The 26,760-nt window shown below is 38.6% G+C and overlaps 1 protein-coding gene across 23 annotated transcripts in view; it reads right to left on the bottom strand.

Moving 5' to 3' along the window:
* LOC109411523 (uncharacterized) overlaps positions 1 to 26,760 on the bottom strand; it is a 163,161-nt gene that overhangs the window by 110,952 nt on the left and 25,449 nt on the right. For 8 of the 23 annotated variants that reach the window (XM_062852395.1, XM_062852394.1, XM_062852404.1 and 5 more), the window contains one exon: positions 14,424 to 14,468. The exons of 7 other annotated variants lie outside the window; for them this stretch is intronic. In XM_062852395.1, coding sequence (XP_062708379.1) covers positions 14,424 to 14,468 — 45 coding nt within the window. Of the gene's footprint in view, positions 1 to 14,423; positions 14,469 to 20,826; positions 20,872 to 26,760 lie in introns of all 23 variants that reach the window. 8 more of the 23 variants (XM_062852411.1, XM_062852388.1, XM_062852392.1 and 5 more) reach the window with 2 other exon arrangements.

Genomic DNA, 26,760 nt, shown 5'->3' with positions numbered 1-26,760 from the left:
GTTCGGCCTATCTCAAAAGAAACCAAAAACTCAAACAAACACGCATAACTGGATATCGGAAAAGCTGTGCGCCAAACAACAGTAACATTTCGTTTCAATTTTAGCCCTTTGGAGCATTAAAATTGAATGAAAATGTCACTTTGTTTAGCTTTTGTAGACGCCATGATTCTTCGGCTTAGTGGGTAGTCTATACACATGATAATAAATGGCATGATTCTGGAACATTTCGAATTGACTTTTCAATAACTGAACATTTAATGTGACGGTCATAGACGCTATTTTGAACTTGTGTATTTGTTTTCAACGAATAATAACTATTTTACAAATTGTATGTGGGCCGAATATTGAGGACAATTTTTTTCACTATGTACCCAAATCTTGGCCCATCAGAAAAGCGACGTCAAAAACACCGATAAAAAGACGTCAACAACATTTCTTGCGTAAGAACCAGAAAGAACGAATAGGAAAAAGATTTTGTGTGCGGTGGCTGTAAAAATATAACACAATAATAGGGTTGGGATGTTTTCGTTACTAAATTTAAAAAGAACTTTAGTTTAAATGATTTATTTAGAGTTTTTTGAAAATTTGGCTCCGAAAATGTACTTTAAAAGTAAGACTGGTGAACAAACAGAGATAATACTTCAGCAGAAATATTGAAAAAATGAGATATTAGTGGTTCTAGTGCATGGAAAGCAATAGGCCAACGTTGTATCCACTAATAGGCCATTTTTTTACCATAGACCAACGTTGCATACCATCGCATCGAATCTTTTCAACTTAATTAAGTAAATTCTTGAATATTTACGTTAGTTTACTTCCAATTGCTGAAACATGCATTGCCTAGAGTGTATAATAGGGTCAACATTTTATTTCTAGTGCTATTAATTCATGAGTTATGGTCAAAATTGTCAAGGCGGCTTGCAAATTAGGCCAAGGAATGGTACATATACCCTATCTGCTCAATCTGCCTTAACATTCCAGCTTGCTGGTATTGCAGTTGAATTCTTTTGTCCAATACCATGTAACTAATGACGGACAGCCTAGAACATGCCGAAAAACTTTGCCGAAGACCGCAAAGTGATCCGACGCTTGTGGAAAAAGTTATTCGCTTGGTAACTTAGGCCAAAAATTGAGATTTTTTTATTAATGTTATTCCTTTACATGTTAATTGTTAAGCATCACCGGGAAATCTGTACGTTATAGCTTTTTTCACAAGTTTCGGATTACTATGCGATCCTTGACAAAGATTTCCGGCATATCCTAGGTTATACTTTACCGTCATTGGTTAGATTGTTTTATGAGAAATGCGGAATATGGGGAAGCAACCAATCACTCCCAAATTTTGCACAATTACTTTGGACGCTAAAATGAATCGAAAAAGCTTGGTTCCGCAAAATCGACTTTGTTGACTCAGTCTTATGCCTTTATAGCCGAAGCACTCAACGCGCGAGTATTTATTATGTGCGTTTATTATGTGGGTCGTGGGTGTCGGGCTTGATTCCCACACTAATGAAATTCAGGTGGCCAAAAATCGAAAATGGGCTATTGCCAATTTAAGATTTTGTTTCTTTAGCTCAAATAAGATCGCTCTGACGAGAAAACCCTAGAATATAAATAAGCCAATTCACATGTTTATTGAGATATTGCTAGTAGAAATAGACCGTTGGCTTTTTTTTTTATAAAATATATGAATTATTCAACTTTGCATATCTTTGGCTTACATCAAAACTTTTGAACTTTTAGATAAGTTTATTTATTTTATTAAATTTCCAATAACATATCAAATGCAAAAAGTTGATTGAAAAATTAATGCATATTACCTACCACCAGTCGGGGTGACATTGGGCCTGGGTGGTAACTTTGGGCCAAACATCATGAAAGATGTTTTGCTCAAAACACCAACATTTATCAAAGTGATTATCAAAAAGTGGATACTAAACGGTGATTATAACTTGTGTTGACCATCCGATGTGGGAAAAAAGTCACATTTAGTTATCCCGGTGGATAACTGACACTGAGGAAGATTACGAATGGTAGTCGAAATACGCGTATCTGTCAAAGGATGAGCAATAAAATAGGGCGGAATTAAAAGGTACAAATCTGATTACAATCATCCAAAAATGAAAAACTCATTATTCAAGTTATTCAAGCTGAAGTACAAAAGTTTTGGGGGTGACTTTGGGCCATATAAAAGCAATGCAATCAGAACGAGAACCCTACAAATGTGAATTAAAACATCTATCTGTGAGTATTCACATTCTTTAATGCTTTACTAGCTGTCCCGGCAAACTTTGTCTTGCCCAGCCACTTGTCATCCGAATACTACCCCACAGTAAAAAAGCGAGCCAACATCTCTGACCCCCATTGTGCGTTGAACCCCATTTTGACAGCAAAAGTTTGTAAACAGTACACTTTTCTGGACCAACACTTGAAAAGCGCGTAATATTTTCCACAACAAAAAAGAAAATTTTCGAAAATACTAGGAGAATCATGAAAAAATCTAATTCTCTTAGCTGAAATATGCTACAATAAATAAAATCGTGTTCAAATTAGGCCGCAATTGGGGATGCAAAGAAATTTTTTGTTAAAGAAAAAATATCATTCGTAAACTACGCCTAAATCAAATGTTTGACCTGAAACAGATGATGACTTCAAAAACATGGCCGCATCGCAGCCGGTTGGTCTTGCCCGGTTGTGGTAGTTTGACAGCTGTTTAGGTCATTGCAGTGTAACCCGCGGTTACAATTTCGTTCTACATTTATGTACACCACTGTGTGTGTTTATGCATTATACGGTGTGATATTTCGGAAAGAAATGTTAGATTCATGCAAAACTAAAAACGCACGCATATCAGATTTTGGGTAGATGATAAAGAAATAACACTTTCTTCTTTAAAGAATGTTAGTTGAAGTTGAAGGGGTAGCGGATGTATTGTATTGGATCATTGATTGATTTCAATGAATGTGGTCAAACCTTCACGTTTGTTTGTACATAATCAACAATAGTAGGGGGGGGGGGGGGTGGGGGTAAGACGGACCGGGTGGGTAAGACGGACCACTGGCTAGTTCTGTCACTTAAGAGCAGAAATTTGACTTTCTTTTACGATTAACCCTATCTTCTTATCAGTTGATGATTATTGAACCACTTCATGAGAGAATACATATGTCAAAAGTGCAAAAAATAATCAATCATTTACCAGGCTACACGCTTTTGTGCTGGGATCTAATTTTGAGGCGGCAATAAATAAGCTTTTTAACATGAAATTGCACAGTTTTTGCATTTTATTTTGAGTTTCCTAGTAGTTTTAAACTGTTCCGTCCTATACACAACGAAATTCAGGTAAATTTCATGGATTATGAATAACGGTGGTGGAATAAATATTTTGCGTTGTGTGGGGGTAAGACGGTCTGCCTTGAGGGTGGGTAAGACGGACAGTGTTGGTGTTACTTTGATAGTGCCATGAGAAACACATTAAAACCCACACATTGTTCACAGATTGAAATCTATGGAGTACAAAAATGATTGTGGAAGCCGTATAAAACATTTCATATTGATTTTTTGTTGAAAAATTAATTATATTAGAATTTTTGTTGTTGGAACAGTTTGAACTTTGTAAATCTACCAGAGCATTGCATACTGTTAGGCGTTTATCAGTCTATGTAGGTTTACAATTTTCAAAATAGATTTTAATTTGCAAAAACACGTTTCGCTAAGAGATTTAATTTCAAATTTAGATTCTACTATGATTGATCTACGGAATACAAACGGCCAAAAACATCATTTAACACATTTAGAGGCGTATTAGCTAAATTTCCAAAGGTGTCCATCTTACCCACCCTACCGGTCCGTCTTACCCACACTGTTGAAAAACATACATTTGGAGCAGTGAAGAGAATTGTCAGACAAAAGAGGCACAAAACAAGCAACAAAGAAGGTGCGACGATTAGTCTTTATCCCTACTGGTGACAGATAATGACATGATCTCGAAATTTTTTGTTGCAGACAAAACGGAAGCTGAATTTGTTGCGTAGTTTTCAACTCGTGAATAATCAATTATTACTAACCCAAAGTTGAAACTGTTTGATGAAAGAGCTTCACCAGAGTTGCAGTGTTTACCGACTCGAAGTTACCGTTCGAAAATCACAATGCAAGGCTTAAAAATCTCTAAACTCGTGGTGTACGATGTAATCCCATTATTTTCAAGTTGGGACAAACTTATGTCGCATGGGTTGTTTTGTCGCAACAAATACAGGTTGCGACATTGTCATTATTGTTGCGCGATGGTTGAATTTTGATTCACTGATTTGGAGATCACTTTTTAATTATCTCAAAAGTCATGGAAAATCAAATTTTATTGCAAAATCGGCTTGCAGACTGTAAAGTACCTTAGTTGAAGTATATAGTATGGAGATAAAATTTTAATTATCGCATTGTTTACACTGTCAAAATAGTGTGTTTCCTAAGCATGTCCGTCTTACCCCCACCCCCCCTACGCCACAATACTCGGTTTGTGGCTGCCGCTCTCCATCCTCGGTCGCGCCCAATGCTCGTCAAGTCACGCTCCACCTGGTCCGCCCATCGTGCTCTCTGCGCTCCACGCCTTCTTGTGCCAACCGGATCAGTTGCTAACACCAGCTTTGCAGGGTTATTGTCCGCCATTCTTGCAACATGCCCTGCCCACCGTATTATTCCGGCTTTGGCCACCTTTTGGATGCTGGGTTCGCCGTAAAGTGCAGCGAGCTCGTGGTTCATCATTCTCCACCACACACCGTTCTCCAGCACACCGCCGAAGATCGTTCTTAGCACACGTCGCTCGAAAACTCCGAGTGCTTGTAGGTCCTCCTCGAGCATGGTTCATTAGTATGGTACACGCTTGTATGAAAAAAAATAAACCCTCGCTCCAGTCGACTTTTTAGATCCCATTTAGGTCCCATATGAACTGTACAAAATTTCAGCGCAATAGGTGAAACTATAATTAAACGCAAGCGGTTCAAAGTTTGCATAGGATTTACTATGGGAAAAGTTATACTTTCAAACAAAAAATCCCAGAGGTCGCCCTTTGTCTCCTTAATTCAAATCGATCAACGCTTCTTGTAGAAATAACATTTATGAATTTTTCCTTCGAAGACCACAACACGATTGCGTGCTTGTGGAAAAAGTTTTTGATTTATTACCGATTAGTGATCCAACGAACGGCTTTTTGTTTGTTTTATCAGCAGCACTGCTGCTGCCGTTGTTGCATGTGGTGGCGGGAGGCATCACCACCCCCAGAAACAGCAGCATCCAAGGCAGCAGCTACAGTGCTGCTAATAAAACAAAACAAAAAGCCGTTCGTTGGATCACTAATCGGTAATAAATCAATAACTTTGTCTACAAGCATCCAGTCGTGTTGTGGTCTTCGAAGGAAAGTTTCATAAATGTTATTTCTACAAGAAGCGTTGATCGATTTGAATTAAGGAGACAAAGGGCGACCTCTGGGATTTTTTATTTGAAAGTGTAACTTTTCTTATAGTAAATTCTATGCAAACTTTGAACCGCTTGCGCTAAATTATAGTTTCACCGATTGCGCTGAAATTTTGTACAGTTCATATTGGACCTAAATGGAATCAAAAAAGTCGACTGGAGCGAGAATTTGATGTTTGTCCCATACTAATGGTCCATGTCTCGTGCCCGTAGTCCTCACCGGTCTTATTGGCGTTTTGTAAATGGTGCATTTGGTGCGTGGGTGAATTTTTTTCGACCGCAGTTTCTTCTGGAGTCCGTAGTAGGCCCGACTTCCACTGAAGATTCGCCTCCAAATTTCACGGCTCACGTTGTTGTCAGCCGTCAGTAAGGATCCGAGGTAGACGAATTCTTCCACCACCTCGAAAGTATCCCCGTCTATCGTAACATTACTACCCAGACGGATCCGGTCGTGTTCGGTTCCGCCTACCAGCATGAACTTTGTTTTTGAGGCATTCACCACCAGCCCGACCTTTGCTGCTTCGCGTTTCAGGCGGGTGTACAGTTCTGCCACCGTTCCAAATGTTCTAGCGATAATGTCCATGTCGTCCGCAAAGCACACAAATTGACCGGATTTTGTGAAAATCGTTCCCCGGCTGTTGAGCCCGGCTCGTCGCATCACACCTTCCAGCGCGATGTTGAAGAGTAGACATGATAGTCCGTCACCTTGTCGCAGTCCCCGGCGAGATACGAATGAACTGGATAGTTCACCCGAAACCCTTACGCAGTTTTGCACACCGTCCATCGTTGCTTTAATCAGTCTAGTCAGCTTCCCAGGAAAGCCGTTTTCGTCCATGATTCTCCATAGCTCTGCGCGGTCGATACTATCGTATGCCGCTTTGAAGTCGATGAACAGGTGGTGCGTTGGGACCTGGTATTCACGGCATTTCTGGAGGATTTGCCGTACGGTAAAGATCTGGTCCGTTGTCGACCGGCCGTCGATGAAGCCAGCCTGATAACTTCCCACGAACTCATTCGTTTTAGGTGACAGAAGACGGAGGATGATCTGGGATAGCACTTTGTAGGCAGCATTCAAAATAGTGATCGCCTTGAAGTTCTCACATTCCAAATGGTCGCCTTTCTTGTGAATGGGGCAGATTACTCCTTCCTTCCACTCCTTCGGTAGCTGTTCGGTTTCCCAGATCCTGACTATCAGCCGATGCAGACAGGTGGCCAACTTTTATGGGCCCATCTTGATAAGTTAGCTGCGATACCATCCTTACCAGCTGCTTTGTTGGTTTTGAGCTGGTGAATGGCATCCTTAACTTCCCTCAGTGTGGGAGTTAGTTTATTTCCGTCCTCCGCTGCACTGGCGTCGTCGTTTCTTCCGTTACCGTGGGCTCCCGTGTCTACGTTCTCCACGCCGTTCAGGTGCTGATCGAAGTGCTGCTTCCACCTTTCGATCACCTCACGTCCGTCCGTCAAGAGGTCTCCGTCTTTATCTCTGCATATTTCGGCTCGCGGCACGAAGCCGTTGCGGGATGCGTTGAGCTTCTGGTAGAACTTCCGTGTTTCTTGGGAACGGCACAGCAGTTCCATTTCTTCACACTCCGCTTCTTCCAGGCGGCGCTTTTTCTCCCGAAAAAGGCGGGTCTGCTGTTTCCGCTTCTTTTTGTAACGTTCCACGTTCTGTCGAGTCCCTTGCTGCAGCATTACCACCCTCGCTGCGTTCTTTTCCTCCAAAATCGTTCTGCACTTTTCGTCGAACCATTCGTTCCGTCGATTCCATTCCACGTAATCGATGGACGGAGAGTTTTGGGCGCAGTTTGACCATCACTAGATAGTGGTCGGGGTCGGAATTGGCGCCACGATAGGTCCGGACGTCGATAATGTCGGAGAAGTGCCGTCCGTCAATCAGAACGTGGTCGATTTGAGATTCCGTCTGCTGTGGTGATCTCCAGGTGTAACGATAAGGGAGGCTGTGTTGGAAAAAGGTGCTACGTATGGCCATATTTTTGGAGGCGGCGAAATCATGGAGTCGTAGGCCGTTTTCGTTCGTCTGCTGGTGGGCGCTGAACTTTCCAATCGTCGGTCTGAATTCCTCCTCCTGGCCTACCTGAGCGTTCAAATCACCTATGATGATCTTGACGTCGTGGCTTGGGCAGCGATCGTACTCGCGTTCGAGCTGCGCGTAAAATGCGTCCTTGTCATCATCAGTACTTCCGGAGTGTGGGCTGTGCACGTTTATTATGCTGAAGATGAAGAATCGGCCCTTGATCCTCAACCTGCACATTCTTTCGTCGATCGGCCACCAACCGATCACGCGCCTCTGCATATCACCCATCACTATAAAAACTGTTCCCAGCTCGCGTGTGTTGTCGCAGCTCTGGTAGATGGTATATGATTACCTCTAAACGTATGCACAATGGATCCTATCCAACACACCTCCTACAGCGCTACGATGCCGAACCCGCGATCCTTCAGTAGATCGGCGAGTATGCGGGTGCTCCCATTGAAGTTGAGAGATCGGCAGTTCCACGTACCGAGTTTCCAATCGCAAGTCCTTTTCGTTCGCTGGGGTCGTTGCCGTTGGTCTCGGTTCGTATTATTCTGTTGCTGATTTTCCGCTACAATGGTTTTATAGGGCCCATATAGCCGAGGCGGTAAACGCACGGGTATTCAGCATGACCATGCTGAGGGTGACGGGTTCGATTCCCGGTCGGTCCAGGATCTTTTCGTAAAGGAAATTTCCTTGACTTCCTTGGGCATAGAGTATCTTCGTGCCTGCCACACGATATACAGATGCAAAATGGTCATTGGCAGAGGAAGCTCTCAGTTAATAACTGTGGAAGTGCTCATAGAACACTGAGATGAGAAGCAGGCTTTGTCCCAGTCAGGACGTTACGCCAAGAAGAGGAGAGGAGGTTTTTTACGGCTGGCTCGTAGGGCCTGACACCAACCCCCTACTTTCCGGAGGACCATAGTGCACAGTTGAGCTTAGAGTCCTTCCCTGGCATTCGGACGTAGATCAGCCGCCCCTAACATGGGGATCAGACGCTGTTGTGACCGCTCCTCCTGGAGAACAGACGCTCCCTGTCAGCCTACGACCTAAGTTCTTCCCTGTCAGCCTACGACCAAAGTTCTCACCGGGGTTGGTTACCCGATCTTCCCTAAGGTTGCTCATAGTTTCCGGCCGGTACCGCGTGGAGGTAGGGATAGGAGTTGCTCGGCAGAGGCTAGTGGATCACAATGGGATCTGAATTGCGCAGCATATCCAGCCTTTACCGTGTCGTTTGTTTGTCTCCCAAGTAACATTTTAAGTTTTGTTCAGCTCTATAAGAGATCTTCATGACCTATTTTATAAAACTTGCAATAAAACTTATTTATGCATCAAAACCTTTAGATAACATCTTTAAGAGCATCTTCCGGCTAAGTGGACCACTCTCGGAGTTGTTTTGCAAACCACATTAAGAGTAGCAATAAAATAGTTTTAAAACCTAGTTGAAATTTCTACATTCTCGAAAAGAGGTTATGATGATTGTTGTTGTTTTTTTTTTAACAAAAACTATGACAGCTCAAGATGCAGAGAAGCTTCTTCGATGGTAAAGTTCAGGAGGATACATCATTCGTAAGTAGAAAGCGATCATTTCAAAGTGATATTTGGGGGGCTTATGCGCATTCAATTTTACCGTGAATATTGGGGTTGCAGAAACATAAAATTGATGCGCTTCGAAAATAGTGAGTATTATCATCTTGGAATGAAATAAATCAATTTGTTGTTTCAGTAAAACTATCTCGAATCACAAGAAAACTCAGCGAGGAGAGTTTATTTATGTGACGATGTTATGGAAAAGGTGGCAAACTATCAATTCATTGCTTATTTGAACAAAATTAACTATTTTCTATTTACGTCAGCTAATTTTTCAATATGGCGTCGACCATTATTATTAGCGAAAATAAAACGAAAGCAAGTTTACTTTTATGATGACCGCAATAAACCTAACAGTGTCGTAGTTTATGCTTTTCCACCAACAGATGTCGTTACTAATCGATCGGATCGCCATCTTCTGAGAGTTTCAACAGTTTTATTGTGGTAATAATGAATGCCAGAAGGTTTACATATCGGAGAGTTTTGTTTAGTCTTAAAATCTGGCTTTATGGATATCTTTAAGTATACTATAAAACATTTCATCACTGGTTTTCATAAAAGTAGTCATAAAACTGTAGTTTTAATTATTGCTGTAATAAATCCCTAATAAAAATCAAAGAAAATGATTCAGCAATGTAATTGTTACTTGGTCTGTGATGTTATTTTCAAGTGGCTAGATATCGATAGGTTGTGCGCAAGTATCTATATATTCAATAATTTTAATTTTAAAGCGTTTTTTTCTCACATAGAACTATTGGGTTCAAATTTTTGTGTTTGGCCCAATGTCGCCCACTATCACACTTAAATTCAGAAATTGATCTCTGTAAACGGTTTACCGAGAATCCAATAGCTGATATCTCGGTAAAATATTTACTGATTCTCGGTAAAAATTTTACCGAGATTTCGGCAAACCATTACCGAGTCTCGGTAAACTTTGCCGAGATCTCGGTAAAAAATTGGATTACCGAGATCTCGGCAAAGTTTTAACGACATCTCGGTAAAACTTTTACCGAGATTCAGTAAAAATTATTACCGAATTCTCGGCTGTTGGATTCTCGGCAATCCGTTTGCTGAGGTCGGCGATTTAATTTAAGTGTGTAGAAGGCAGTGCTGAAAAATTCATTTCGTCATATCTAAATTCAATCACCTACAGCTCATTTTAGAAGCTGAACCTGTGAATATGGTATATGAAAAACTTGTGCGGCTAGACCAGTTTTACAAGAAAGTCACGGAAAAGCCGCCACTTTTCGAATATTTAAGGTAAATGTCACGGACTACCTTTGAAAAATCCCAATGATATTCATGGTGAATATCATTTGGCATTTTCCAAAGGTAGTCCGTGACATTTGCATCAAATATTCGAGAAATCACGGTTTTTTGTGACTTTCTTGTAGAAATGGTCTAGCCGCATAAGTTTGTCATATACCATATTCTCAGGTTCAGCTTCTAAAATGAGCTGTAGGTGTTTGAATTTAAATATGACGAAATGAAATTTTCAGTACTGGTAGAAGGGGTGAAAGTGAGTCAATTTTAATTAAGCTATATCATAGTCAAAATTAAAAATGAAGCATTTTCACTTTAAACAATTCTAAATAATATGAAAATGAACGTGTTTACCGAATTCAACATTGATTTAGAGCTAAAATATTGTTGGAACGACCTGCAAAGTGATGGACTATGCAATAGGGTCCTAAAATGAAAAATATTTTCCCGGTTTTGATGCATATCACAAAGGAGCATGCTTTTCTGATCTCAATGGTATTTTTTCCGAACTTAAACAATGGCAGATTAGTTAGTAAACTCGAAAATAAAATAATGGTGAGCAGGTCTTGTTTGACATCCGAGGTCAACCTTGACGTAACGAAAGTGAAACGGTGGGTTGCAAAAGACATCACATTGGCTCACTCTCGACAACAAATGTTCCTGTTTGACATACACGGTAAATAAAATTTATCCAAAATTGAGTGCTAAACAAGGAGTGTTGCAAAAAATAATAAAATTTTTGAAATTAAATTTTATGGGCTTTAACTAATAGGAATACTAAAAAAATGAGTAAACATGTCGTTTTAATCAATGCTTGATCGAATTATGCAGAAATTGAGATAGGCCTTTAGGAGCCTATTTTGGCCCAATGACACCCCCACTGACGGTTATTAAAAATGACCGTGAATGAAATTTATATTCACCGCGTGGAGAGTTGCCTTCACAGCTCGCTCACGACTTCGGTATACGTTTGCGTCCCCAGTGTTATTCGGCAAACTTTCAGATAAAACTACAAGGTTAAATTCATCCATACATTGTTTTTCGATAGCATGCTTCTGAACTGAGATAATAGCAAATGAATGTAAATTTTTGCAAATGAATGGTTGCAACCTTGCTTGCCAGAAGTTGTTAAATATTTTAATGTAAATAAACGAATTTTTACGCTATCTTGATTGATTTTCAAAATGGCGTTCAATATCGAATTTAGACTTCTATTCATCAAGCCCGATGGAAAGATACTCATAATGCATGGTATCATAGCTCAAGCCACCATTTCATGGCCACCATATTGGATTATATACAGTCCGCCATCTTAAATTCCAAAATGGTGTCAAATAACGATTTTTGATTTCTACTCATCGAGCCGAGTTGAAAGATACCTATTTTGTATCATAGTTCAAAGTTCAAACCACCTAAAATCGAATAATTTCTACAATTGAAGCATTTTTTTTGTTGTGGCGAAGAATTGTTGATTTAGTTTTATTATGATTATATTGTGCGTTGCAAGAAAAACACAATTATGGCGACTACTTTCCAAGGCCTTATGTGATGGTCGTAATTCAATCGCGGTGCAAATAGCACGTGCAGTCGCAGCAGTCATCACATCACCCGACCATGTGGCGGCTCTTTTTCAAGAATTATCAAAGAGCCCTGTGATGAAAAATTTGAAAACAGATCTGTTTCCTTAGGCGACAATCTCGCGTGTATCTTTGATTGCGGGTAAAAGTAGTCGCCAAAGTAGATTTTATTTTGATTCGTATAATAATACAATGCTAAATAAATGAATATGATATTAAAAATAACAATTTGAGAATCGTAGTAGGCTTCGCCGCAAACGGACGTATTTTCTCTGCTTGTCACGTTTTTTTGCGTTCCGATACTGCCGTTTTCGAAATCTCAATTTTGAGTGAATGTTTTAAAGTGAAAAGTGACAATTGAAGATGTTAATTGAAAAAAAGGTGTAGTGCACTCCTACACGGGAAGCACGAATTTGAGGCACCATTCACTAGTGCACTGTGGAGGTTTCTACAAAATTATGTGCTTTTGCGATTCCGCTCGTAGCGTAAAAGCCGGCAGGTACTACGCCATCCAGAAAGTGTTACAGTTTCGCGTCATAAAATTAGTCGGAGCCGAGAGAATGCGCGTTTTTGAAAGGAAAGTGGTTCGCGTTTACTGGAAGTTGGAAGCAGTGCTGAAAAATTCATTTCGTCATATCTAAATTCAATCACCTACAGCTCATTTTTAGAAGCTGAACCTGAGAATATGATTTATGAAGAACTTGTGCGGCTAGACCAGTTCTGCAAGAAAGTCACGGAAAATCGCTATTTTTCGAATATTTACAGTAAATGTCATGGACTACCTTCGAAAAATGCCAATGCTATTCACGGTGAATATCATTTGGCATTTTTCAAAGGTAGTCCGTGACATTTACGTTAAATATTCGAAAATTAGCAGTTTTTCCGTGACTTTCTTGCAGAACTGGTCTAGCCGCACAAGTTTTCCATATATCATATTCTCAGGCTCAGCTTCTAAAAATGAGCTGTAGGTGGTTAAATTAAGATATGACGAAATGAAATTTTCAGGACTAGTTGGAAGTACCGGATCTCGCTGTTGTCAACGTGTTTAAAAAAATTGCGGGCTGAGCATACTTTGACGACGTTCGGTGTCCTGTCTCGCGGTCTCGCGAAGAGCATGATTTCAATATCGGATTATAACTTTCGGACCGCGAAACGAGATGGGTGAGAGCTTTCCAATATTCATCATATCAACATTAGTGTGGGTCATCGGAAGCGTTTTCTCAGATCAAAGATTTTTTGGTTCCGTTTCGGGTCCTGAGTATCTGTGCAAAATTTGAGCACGATCGGTTGCGTCTACACTTTGCGCATTGCAATTGAAATTTGTATGGGATTTTGTATGAGAAAACATACTTTTTTGCATTTTAGCCATAAATTGAAAAAGTTTGTCTGAAACTTTTTAACCGATACTGTAAATTGATAGCATGGTTTTAGAAAAATTCGAGATTGTTATGAGAGAAATGCAAAAAAGTGTGTTTTCCCATGTAAAACCCCATACAAACTTCAATCGCGATGCGCAAAACGTAGACATAACCGATCGTGCCCAAATTTTGCACACTTTTTTGGGTCCTGAAATGGTATCAAAAAAGCTTTGATCTGATGGGATACCATTGAATTTTTCACTTTTCCATATAAACGATGACCCACTCTAATCAACATATTTAATTATATGATTTACACATTCGTATATTTATTTAACATTTAACCCATTGGAGCGTTTGGTATGGTATGTCCACGTATCCTTCCTCCCCTGCAGTCTCTAGAATTGCTACGACGGAAAACTATCGTTTAAACTCGAGACAATTCCAAGAATCATCTTTGCGGCAAATACAACGCAGTAGGCCTGGCCGCTTTGACACTTGCATCATATCCCTGATATGTTACAAGCCTCAATATTGACAAGGAAAGTAATTGGGCTCAATCTAACCTGATTTCTTTCCAGGATGATTTCTCGTACTGGCTGCGTTTGTATTAGACTTAGATTAGATGAGATGAGATTACTCAGTGCCAGGAAAGCGGTAATTTACTTTTATTATGCACTAACTGTTTTTTATAAGCATTCGATCACTTTGTAGCCTTCGACAAAGTTTTTCGCCATATCCTGGGCTATACTTGTACATCATTACATCATAATTTAATGAAAAAATAAGCCTTCCTCGAAAAAAAAAATGCTAAAATGTGTGTTTGCAACTCTCTGTACCTGAACAAATAGAGCAATAACCCAATAACGTACATACCATATTCATAAATATTAAGAACCACAACTGGGACCTATAAAACTTTGACCTGCTTGAATGCAATCGAATTTGACATTTTCCCATATAAAGAAAAACGCTTCTAATGATCAAGATCAATGTTACTCTGCTACATGGACCTCAATAGATATTCGTAATTTGAATTTTATGACCTCCAACAGCTCGATACTCTTAGCATGCATTGCAAGTGTTTCATGCATATACTGTTTTATAGTACAACACAATCATGCTTGTTTTTACCTCTTTTCTACATTTCCGGTCGTATTTTGAAGCGATTGTCCTGTGCTGAAAATGAAATTGCCAATTAATAACGCACTTAATTCGTTTAATTTTATTTATTGAAATCCTTAAATTTTCGGAAGACCTTTAACCTAACAATGTACTAAATCATGCAATGGCAGACTAAGAAAGTCCTAAAATTAATTACTGTAGAAAAGCTGAAAGAACACAAAATTGACAAGAGGAAGGTCAAATTTAAGTCGAATCGTAGAGCCCTATATAAAAAAGGAGAAGTTGCCTCTTAGAAGTTTTCTTTTGTGTCTGATTCTTTCGAATAAAAACAGTCACATTTGACACCTTCGACGTGTTACGGTTTGCGCGAGAATCAAACCAGCTCTGGTTTCGTGCTCAGTCGCGGTTAAACACCTTTTCAGCTTTACTCAAACCGATTTTTTTATAGGTATCCAAAATTACAATTCAAAATGGTTATGTGAGTGTTAAGGGTCTTCACTATCAACGCCCCGACCGAATCAATTCAAGTGAATATGATTTTTAATATAATTCGATCCTTCCATAGTCAAAATATCATAGAACAAAAATTCCAAGTCTTTATGATGATTCAAATTGACAAAAAATGAAAACTTTTGCTTATAAGAACGGTTATGTTGTAGTTGTTAAATACATGCCAACCTATACCAACCAGTGCATCCTACGATCAAGAATGCAATTCATGATTTATAAGTGGAAATTGGAACTTTTCACTTAAAAAAATCAAGAAATACAGGGTAACGGGACACCATCGCAAAAAGAATGACGAATTTTGACCAAGATATTTGCTACTTTCTCGAAACAGTTTTAAAAAGTTTTAAAAACTATCAGAATAACATACAGCCATTCCATAGAAAAACGATATAGTGCATCTCCGATTGTCGTGAAACTTGGTGGGCTTGTAATTCTTTGGAAATAATTAGACCCATATTTTTTTATTTCGTCATTAGGGAGACCAATTTTCATACAGGGTGGTAAAAAAAATTAAGGTTTTTCAAAACTAAAATTTTTCAAAAAATCGTAACTTTTAAACCAGTTGACCGATTTTAAACTTCTTTTTTTTTTGTTTGAAAGCTATTGAATTGTAGTTTTCAGGAAAAAATACGTTAAAGGGGCTAAAATGTAAAGAGTACTATAAAATATGCAAATTTATTAGTTTTTTCAGGTTTTCATGGTCTCGGGACCAAAGAGGTACCCTGGTTTTATATTTTTATCAGAAAATTCAGGAAATTTTGCGTTACATATCAAAAAATCAGAGATGTATGTTTTTTTTTAGTATTTGAGATATTTTGAAATTAAAAGGTCAAATTTTCCCATACAAGACACTTTTTGAAATTTATATTTTGATTCCTTATAGTATTATGGATACCAACACCACCAGGAATCACTTTAAAAAGCAATACTATGCATAGTTTTATGAGAATTTGCAATTTCATGCAATTTTAGAGTAGCTAATACTAAAATATATGACTCTCTATATTCAAAAAATCATATCTCAAAAACAAAACAACATACATGTCTGATTTTTTGATATGTTACGCCAAATTTCCTGAATTTTCTGATAAAAATATAAAATCAGGGTACCTCTTTGGTCCCGAGACCATGAAAACGTGAAAAAAAAAAACTAATATATTTGCATATTTTATAGTACTCTTAGCCCCTTCAACGTATTTTTCCTGAAAACTACAATTCAATAGCTTTCAAACAAAAAAAGAGGTTTAAAATCGGTCAAATGGTTCAGAAGATACGATTTTTTTAAATTTTTAGTTTTGAAAAACCTTGATTTTTTGGACCACCCTATATGAAAATTGGTCACCCTAATGACGAAATAAAAAAATACGGGTCTAATTATTTCCGAAGAACTACAAGCCCACCAAGTTTCACGACGATCGGAGATGCACTATATCGTTTTTCTATGGAATGGCTTGCATATGTAATTATCTCCATTTTGATACAAAAATAATCAAATCGGCAGCAGTTTCACTGAAATATATTTTGACCACTTCCTGTATCTGATAAGCCATCTTTGAAGTTCGTTTCAAGAAACCATATGCAACTTCCCAAGATGATATTGAGCATTTTTAGCTAAATACACGTTTGCAAAATTCTTCACTGTACTTTTGAAAATGGCTTGAAAAAAAAAGTTTTTCTAAATCTTCAAAAAATAAAAAAAAAAGTAGAACTCCATGACGATTTGTTGGATTGGAGTGTTGAATGTTTGTATGTAGCAGCAGCCAGCTGACTGCTAGTCTCGCCATTCACTACGGAACCAACGATGGTCAAATGGTTCTTCGTGGTGAATGTTGAGGCCAGAAATCAGTTTCCTACAGAAAAATAATAGAACAATCGAAGGGTGAGGTTGCTGGAAAATTAAAATTATATGATATCTACCTGAGACGTGCAATGAATATTACTTTCAGTGTATTTATTTTTTAAAAATGTCTAAAATGTCCTGAAACATTTTTGAAGACATCATTCCAATCCAACAGTTTTCGAGACATAGTTTTTGAAGAAGAAAAAAATGAACTTATCTTATTACTCCCTTTTCAGAAGTTTGATGTGGAAAACGGTCATTTGGCGTAAGACCAAAATTTCATCTAAATAATATTTTTTATCAAGTCTGATATGCCATGTATCAGAAGTCAAATGAGAGGACTAATATTGCGCAGCGCTAGTGAATATAACGTGGCTTTTTTATAATTACAAAAAATGGCTTATTTATGTTTACAAAATTAAATTTTATCCACCGTTTGTCACGTTCGGTATCTTTCTCCATCTATTTGACAGTTTCATATAATTAATTAGAATAACAATTATTACCAATTAGGTATTGCAGATCATTCTTTCAGTGTTGTTATGTTGAAGAATGATTACATGGTCCGACAAAAAATCAGCTTTCGTTCTGCCCTGCTCTAAATTTCACTTTTTCTGATTGCTCACGAAAATCGAAAAAAAATCGAGGTTTTTCCATCGCCATTTCGGCTAAATGCACTATATCAAAAAAGGAAAAGGTTGACCACGGAGCCTTAGGGGTTGTGCAACTACCAACAAAATTTCACGAAGATTTGTCAAGCCATTCTCGAGAAATGGTGTTTTTACGAATTGATGTTTCAAAGATTTCTTATATTGCACGCCAAAAAATTCAGCTACTATATTGCACAATTGCTGATTTAACTATGCCGTTTAGCATCATGGTGTGTTCGAGAAAGTTTTTCACTACAATAACGTGCTTCTTTTAACCTGTTGGTAAGAATAATCAATCCCCCTAAAAGTGAGATAAAAAATTTACGTTTTGAATTTTTCAAGATACAAGGTTGATGTCTTCACAAGAGTTGTAGAAAATTCTGTTCTGAATAACTTTGTCTAAGACGCCAAATTCGTAACTCCATTAGCTTTCAAGATACGTTTCGTTTTTGTTACCAACGGCCCCTTGAAAGTGTTTCTTTTTCCTCAATAACTTTTTTTCACTTTTGATTCCACAATTCTATTCTCACAGTCTCCAATAGGTCAATCATTTTTATTTTTTAAATAAGACAATCACTTGTAATTTTGGCATTTGTATGAGGAAATTTGCTTACAATTGCCTATAAAGTAGTGTGGGGCAAAAATTCAAAAATCGATGATTCGACTGGATTCGGTGTCTACAATGAATTTCATAGCGCCACCTTCATGCTTCAAAAGCCTTGTTCTGTATACGTAGCTGAGCTAGCGGCTATATACTACACCTTAGAGTACATTAACCCCCTTCACCTGAGCACTACTTCATTTTTACCGACAGTCTAAGTTCTCTGGAGGCTCTTCGGTCAATGAAACGGATGAAGCACTCAGCGTACTTCCTGAATGGAATACGCCAAGTATTGAGTGCTTTGAAAAAACGCTCATACACCATCACCATAGCTTGGGTCCCTTCACATTGCTCGATTCCGAGCAATGAGAAAGCGGACTCACTGGCTAAGGTGGGCGCTAGCGAAGGCAATATTTGCGAGCGTCAAATTGCCTTCGACGATTTTTTTTTTGCATTGGCCCGTAAGGAGACTTTGATCAACTGGCAACACAAATGGAGCGATGGAGAGATGGGTAGATGGTTGTGTTCATCATTCCACAGGTGTCGAAGAAGCCATGGTTCAAAGGGTTGGATTTAGGCCGCGATTTCATTCGTGTAATGTATAGCTGATGTACAACCACTATTTGTTGAACGCACATACCTTTCGTATTGGGCACTCAGAAAGCAATCTCTGTGTCTGTAGCGTGGCTTACCAGGATATCGAAGATGTCGTGTGGGGATGCAATGAGTATCGTGAGGTCAGATCTGAGCTGCATGATATACTCCGGGTCCGAGGAAAACAACAGAAACCCGTTAGAGAAGTGTTGGAAGGACTTGATTTGGAATACATGAACCTGATTTACCAGTTTTTGAAACGTGTTGATGTCAGAGTTTGATGTGATACATTCCTTGTTTTCGTTGTCCGCCTTTTGTCGTCGCCCCCATTCCGTTTGTCCTCTTCTTGTCGTTGTCTACCGGTAAAGTCCTTTCTTTTTGGTTCCGTTACAGATATGGACAATTTGTCCCATCAATGTTTTTAGTATAAGTTAGCAAATAATTTAGTTTTAAACCCATAAAAGGAAGTGCAGTGGAAAGGAGTGCCAATTTTATTTTATTTATTTTTTCGCGTAAGATTTTCGACTGGAAGTTTAATGTTTTGGAAATTTTGGCTTTCTCAGTATAGGGAATCCAAACGATTAAATTGGCATTGCCCGACGTTTCGGCCTAATTTATTTGGCCTTTTTCAAGGGTAAAGCTGAGGACTGAGAAAGCCGAAATCTCAAAAAAATTTTTTTTTTCAATCCTTAACCTCGAAACAGGTGCGAGTACTTCGGCTTCCCGAACTAACATAGAATTAAGGCAGTAATAAACTATAAAATGTAAAATCAATGTAAAAACAAAAGATTTCGGCTCAGTTATGCACATGTGGCGCCCGAGCCTTCCAAATAAAAACGATCAAACGATCAAATCTGACTATACATGTCAATGGTTGCTACTCCGTGATTAATCTGAGCTGGTACCAATTGCACTGAGATCCAAATGAATAAGGGCTGGGACACTCAATTTATTCTCAAAGTGCAATTCTAGCAGCTTATACATTTTGGATCAATAACGGCGCCGGCCACGTCCTTATAGTCAGTTGGGAAGGGAGAGGAATGTAAGAGTGTGCTAGTTGTTGCTACTAAAGACCGAGATATCACCTCTGCATCCCCACAACGCAGCACGGACTGGGGTATTTGTTAGACGGAAAGGATGGGAGATCTGGGAGTCACCGTTGGGTCGGTGATGCGATCCATGGATAGGGGTTTATTTATAGTGTTCGTAAGGTGATAGATTGTGTGGTGAATGAGTTGAATAAGGTCACGCGGCACAGCACGCTTTGGTTGCATAACTTGTAGGCGTTATATACACTGTGTTGTGAGTGGAAATTGGAAGGGAGGGAAACGACTTTTTTTCAATTCGTTTCTGGTTCTAGCGATGGCTATGAACATATGAATATACATAAGTTGTATATGTAGAGAAGAGAGAGAGAGGAAGTGGATAGAAAGGTACAAAGTAGGATGAAAGGGACGGGCCAGGGATTGAACCCATGACCTTCTGCATACGAATCAGAAGCGGTAGCCACTAGACCACCAAGCCCGTCATTGTGGCGCCCGAGCCTTCCAAATAAACGAATAAGTAAAAAAAACCTTCCACGAAAAAAATGCTTAAATATGTGTTTGCTATGTAAAATCCTATACAAATTTGCTTGAAACATAGACATGAGCGATCGTGCCCGAATTTGGTATAGTTATTTAGAACCTGAAATGGGCCTATAAAACATTGACCTGCTTGAATGCGTTCGAATTTGACATTTTCCCATATAAAGGATGACGCATCTAATGGTCAGGATCGATGTTACTCTGCTACATGGTGCCTAAGCAAATATTCGAAATTTGAATTTTATGACCTCCTACAGCTCGATACTCTTAGCATGCATTGCAAGTGTTTCATGCATATAATGTTTTATAGTACAAAACAATCAAGGGCCCATATAGCCGAGGCGGTAAACGCACGGGTATTCAGCATGACCATGCTGAGGGTGACGGGTTCGATTCCCGGTCGGTCCAGGATCTTTTCGTAAAGGAAATTTCCTTGACTTCCTTGGGCATAGAGTATCTTCGTGCCTGCCACACGATATACGCATGCAAAATGGTCATTGGCAGAGGAAGCTCTCAGTTAATAACTGTGGAAGTGCTCATAGAACACTAAGCTGAGAAGCAGGCTTTGTCCCAATGAGGACGTTACGCCAAGAAGAGAGAGAGAGTACAAAACAATCATGCCTGTTTTTACCTCTTTTCTTGACTTCTGGGCGTATTTTGAGGCATTGAATCTGGGCTGAAAATGAAATTACCAATTAGTAACGCACTTATTTCATCTAATTTTATTTATTAAGACCTTTAACTATTTTTAATGAATGTACAAAATCATGCAATGGCAGATTAAGAAAATCCTAAAATTAATTACTGTGGAAGTGTTGAAAGAGCACAAAATTGAGGAGAGAAAGGTCAGATTTAAGTGGAAACGTAGAGCCATATAGAAAAAAAAAAGAAAAAGTTGCCTCTTAGAAGGTTTCTCATGTGATAGTCTGATTCTTACGAATAAAAAACAAAATACACATTTGACACCTTCGACGTGTTACGTTTTGCGCGAGAAACAAACCAGCTCTGTTGTCGTGCTTAGTCGCGGTTAAACACCTTTTCAACTTTTTTCCAAACCGATTTTTTTTATAGATATCCAAAATTACAATTCAAAATGGTTAATGTGATAACTACCATCAGTCACGTGGTTCACACTATCAAAAACTATATTTTAACTTCACTAATCGAAAAGCAATAAAACACAAATTTTGAGTGTTAAGGGTGTTCACTATCAACGCCCTGACCGAATCAATTCAAGTGAATATGGTTTTTAATATGATTCGATCCTTCCTGAGTCAAAATCTCATAGAATAGTCGTTGATGCTTAAAATTGACAAAAAATGCAAACTTTTGCTTATAAAAACGGTTATGTTGTAGTTGTTAAATACATGCCAACCTATTCCAACCAGTGTATCCTACGATCATGAATTCAATTCAAGATTTATAAGTGGAAATTGGAACTCTTTACTTCAAGAAAAATCAAGAGATACAGCGTAACAGGACACCATCGCAAGAAAAAAATGACTAATTTTGACCAAGAAATTTGCTACTTTCTCGAAACAGTTTTCAAAGTTCCAAAAACTATCAGAATAACATAAGTAATTATCTTCATTTTGTTGCAAAACGAACCAAATCGGCAGCAGTTTCACTGAAATATATTTTGACCACTTCCTGTATCTGATAAGTCATCTTTGAAGTTTATTTCAAGAAATCATATGCAACTTCCCAAGATAATATTAGGCGTTTTTAGCAAAATACACGTTTGCAAAATTTTTCACTGTACTTTTGAAAATGGCTTGTGAAAAAAGTATGTTTCTTATTCAAAAAACCCAGATTAATCCACCTAGTGGTGATAGTGCCTTTCTCGTCGAATATGTACCGTATGCGTGATAATGTTTGCACCATCGTTAAATAAAATTCCAGTTTTACTTGTGAAGACAATGTATTGGTTTTATTTGCAGGCATTTAAGCTATAACTCATATCATAGTAGGCTGTGAATAAAAAGTGTTGATTTTCTTAGTTTAACACTTGCATAATGACTAAGTGGAAACCTAGCTCGTGATTTGTCCACGCGCAAATGTCGAAAAGTATCCGTGATAGTGTCAAAGTCAAGATTGACAATATTTGAATTTATTTTTTTTATTTTGACATTGCCTAATGGTGTAGACATTGACATACAAACAAAAGTTATAATAACTTTTGATTCTGGCATTTGGTACGGATCGATAGTTTTTCGGAAATCGAAAAAAAACGTAGGTTGCGTTCGGGCAAATTCAAGACTTTCTTATATGGCGCTACTTGTAGCTCCTGGATGCCATTAATAATAATGTAAGTTTTTTTTCTATGGTCGAAGGATCATAAAGGCCATCGTAATTTTCCTTTTCGATATGCCATGCCGTTAAGTCGCTGATTTCGCGTTTCTTTGCCATTTTTCTCATTGAGAGCATATAATTCACCCAAATCTTATATTTGGTGGCAGCGATAGCCTTCTTAATCCATGTTAACCTTGGACGACCAGTGGACACCTTCGGGAATAGTTGCCCTTGCATTTTTTCGGTTTAAGACTGTTTTACGGTTCTCCTGAACACTCCTGAAATGTCTTTTTTAACATTTGCGCATGGGCAAGTTTCGACTACCGCTGCTACCCCTTCATGGTGCAAATTTTAAACTTAAGAAATCGGATTTTTTTTAACCCACAACCTACTGTGATATGAGTTAGAGCTTACGTGCATGCAATAAAAACCAAGACATTGTGTATACAGGTGATATGGGTACCTTATTTGTACGATGGTGCAAACATTATCACGCATACGGTACTCATGAATTTTTCGTCGACAAATCCTTAAAACACTTCATATAGAAAAGCAACAATTTTAACAAAGCCATCATCGATTTTCGAAACTTATTGAAGATACATATTCCGATGTTATGTTCAACAGCAAAACAGAGCTGAAAAATATCAGACCTCTCAGTTGACTTCTTGATCCTGGTCGTGTATTGGGGTCATTATGACCCCATTCCATCCACTACGGCAGCGGGGTGAGCGTCAGCTAATGCATGAAGAAGGTTAACTTTATTCACAATCACAGATCACTTTGTGATCTTCGCCAATGTTTATTTCAGCACACTTTGGGCTATATTTTATTATCATTGGTAACATGATTGATGTAAAATTTGACCTTCCTACGAGAAAAATGCATTAAAATTCTTGAATTTAATTTCCATTCAAATTTCAATCGCAATAAGAAAAGTGAGGGCTCGGTCAGCCGCACCCAAATTGTGAGCAGTAATTTTAGAAGCATAAGGAGATTGAAGATTGAAAAACTGTATAAGGTGTTGATGCGGTTAAATTATATTTTTTCCATAAAACGTTGATCCATCCTACTATACATTTACACCGCAGAAATCTGAAATGGTGTGATTTGAAGAGATCGCTTTGTTCACGATTTTTTTTCTCTTGCACACATAATCTTATAATCTTACCCAACGTTTACATGCTATCAAAAAATCCACAATTTGATTTATCGCTTTGACATTTATTTTGTTCACCTTTATAATCCCGCTATTTGATGTGCAGGTTGCATGGGTTTTGTTAAATTTTGCGTTTGACCACTTCCGGCGGGACACCTGCAACCGATTCCGGTTGCCTCAAATACGGTCTGAGACTATGTTTTTGTCAACTGTTCATCGGGTTACCTGAAAAGCCGAAATTTAATGTGATCTGAAGCTATTTTCTTGCTAACCGTTCGGCAAATTTTTTAAAAAGCCGCGATTTTATGTATCGCATACGTGATTTTGGTTAACTTCTATTAAATCACTTCCGATGGAACACCCGCAACCGATTCCGAAATATTATTTTCCGATGGAACACCCGCAACCGATTCCGAAATATTATTACAAATTCTAGATGTGGCTATTTTCTTGTTGGCCGTTTATCAGATTATCAAAAACGCCGCTATGGTTTAGTTTCCTTCTATATTTTACCACTTCCGACGCGTTACTCGTCTTGTCACCAGTTCTGGAACACTACCGGTTCCCCCAAATATGGTCTGAGATTATTTGTTCATTAACCGTTTATCTTGTTACTGAATGAGTCATTGATATGTTACATGTGTTGGTTCTCTTTTACATTTGACCATTTCTGGTGGGACACCAGTAATCGGTTCCGTAACACACTGATATGGCTTGCGTCTATTTTCTTGCAACTGTTCATCATGTTACCTAAAAAGCCGTGATTTGAGCTATCGCATGCATGGGTTTGGTGTCACTTCCGGCCCGGAACCGGTTGCGGAACAATACCGAAAGTCTCTTATTGTCTGAGCTTATTTGCTTGCTAGAGTTTATTAGGTTATTAAAAAAGCCATGGGTTTGGTTCAATTTTATATTTAGCCGCCTTCGGAGGGGAACCCGGAATTAGTTTTGGCATTACTGACAGTCTGTAATGTGGTCTTAGCCTACTTCCTCAATAACCAGTCATCAAGTTGTCGGAAAAGGCCCTGATTTGATGTGCCGTATGCAAAAGTTTTGTCAAATTTTATATACGGCCACTTCCGGTGGAACACCCGGAACCGGTTCCGAAGCACTACTGGTTCAGATATGGTCTGAGACTGTTTTCTGGCTAACTGCTCATCAGGTTATCGAAATTGCCACAAATTGATGTGTCGCACGCATGGATTTGGTCCACTTTTATGTTTGGCCACTTCCGGCGGTACATCCAGAACCGGTTCAGATATGGTCTGAGACTGTTTTCTTGCTAACTGTCCATCAGGTTATCGAAATTGCCGCAAATTGATGTGTCGCACGCATGGATTTGGTCCACTTTTATGTTTGGTTACTTCCGGCAGGACACCCGGAACCGGTTCCGGAACACTACTGGTTCAGATATGGTCTGAGACTGTTTTATTGCTAACTGCTCATCAGGTTATCGAAAATACCGCAGTTTGATGTGTCGCATGCATGGATTTGGTTCACTTTTATATTTGGCCACTTTCGGCGGGACATCCGGAACCGGTTCCGGAACACAACCGGTTCAGATATGATCTGAGACTGTTTTCTTGCTAACTGTCCATCAGGTTATGCAAAATGCCGCAGTTTGATGTGTCGCATGTATATGTTTGTTACATTTTTATGTATGGCCCCTTCCAAGGGTACTGGTCCGGAACACGTAAATGGCCATAACTCCGGAACGGTTGGACCGATCCGAACCATTTTCAATAGGAAACAATGGGACCAGATTCCGCGTCGAATGAACCGTCGGTCATTAAAATCGGTTAAGGTTTACTGCCAAAAAGTGATGTGAGTTTTTTTTTGTACACATACACACATACACACATACACACACACACACACACATACACACACACAGACATCACCTCAACTCGTCGAGCTGAGTTGATTGGTATATGTGACTCGACCCTCCGGGCCTCCTATCAAAAAGTCATTTTTGGAGTGAACATATAGCCTTTCCAGTACACTTAGTGTACGAGAAAGGCAAAAACAATAAAAAAGTAGAACTCCAATGGAGTTACTCCATGACGATTTGTTGTATTGGAGTGTTGGATGCAGCAGCCAGCTGACTGCTAGTCTCGCAATTTACTACGAAACCAAGGATGGTCAAATGGTTCTTCGTGGTGAATGTTGAGGCCAGTAGTCAGTTTCCTATAGAAAAATAATAGAACAATCGAAGGGTGTGTTTGCTGGAAAGTTAAAACTATATGATATCTACCTGAGACGCGCAATGAAAATTACTTTCAGTGTATTTATTTTCTAAAATTCCCTGTCCTGAAACATTTTTGGAAAGATGGGCATTTTTTTTTATTACCGTACGGGATTGGGCCGAAGGGTCCCAAATTTTCATGAAACTTTTTCCAAAGCCAGGGCTCATGGATATATGAACAAAACAAATTGAGAAAAATCAGGGTCGCCTATTTTCTCGGAAAACTCAGGTAAAAATTCTTTGTTTTCCCCTGACACTACTTTCTTTGAAAAATCATAACTCAAGAACGAAGCATCATAGAAACAAAGTTTTTTTTAGAAAACGAAAGCAAATTTTCTCAGAAATCCAAAAATATATAAAAAGGGAAAAGCTTGCTAAAAAAATTTCCACCGTTAAGGAATTTCATAAAGAAAAGCCGGAAAAACTATGCCCGAACTCGTAAAAAAACATCAAAAAAATTTTGAGTAGGTTATTCCATAAGCTTTAATCGCTGACATTTTTGGAATGCACTTTTTCTGTTTTTGAGTTATGGCCATTTTTGTTGAAAAATGTCCAAATGTGTCATATATGCCTTTTCTTTGAAATATCATAACTCAAGAACGAAGCATCGTAGAAACAAAGTTTTTTAATGAAAATGATAGCAAAAAAATATGAAAAAGCATTCCAAAAAAAATTTCCACCGTCGAGGAAATTTATAAAGAGAAGCCGGAAAAACTATGCTCGAACTCACCATATAATGTATGCGTACATGGTTATTTTTCACAAAATTGACCATAACTCAGGAAAGAAAAACAGTCCATTCCAAAAATTTCAGCAATCAAAGCTTATAAAATTACCTTCTCAAAAATATTTTTGCGAAAACTTTCCGG

Source organism: Aedes albopictus, chromosome 2, assembly GCF_035046485.1.
Source record: "Aedes albopictus strain Foshan chromosome 2, AalbF5, whole genome shotgun sequence".
NCBI lineage: Eukaryota > Metazoa > Arthropoda > Insecta > Diptera > Culicidae > Aedes > Aedes albopictus.
The sequence above is the reverse complement of the archived record's forward strand: the minus strand, read 5'-3'. Positions and strand labels throughout refer to the sequence as shown.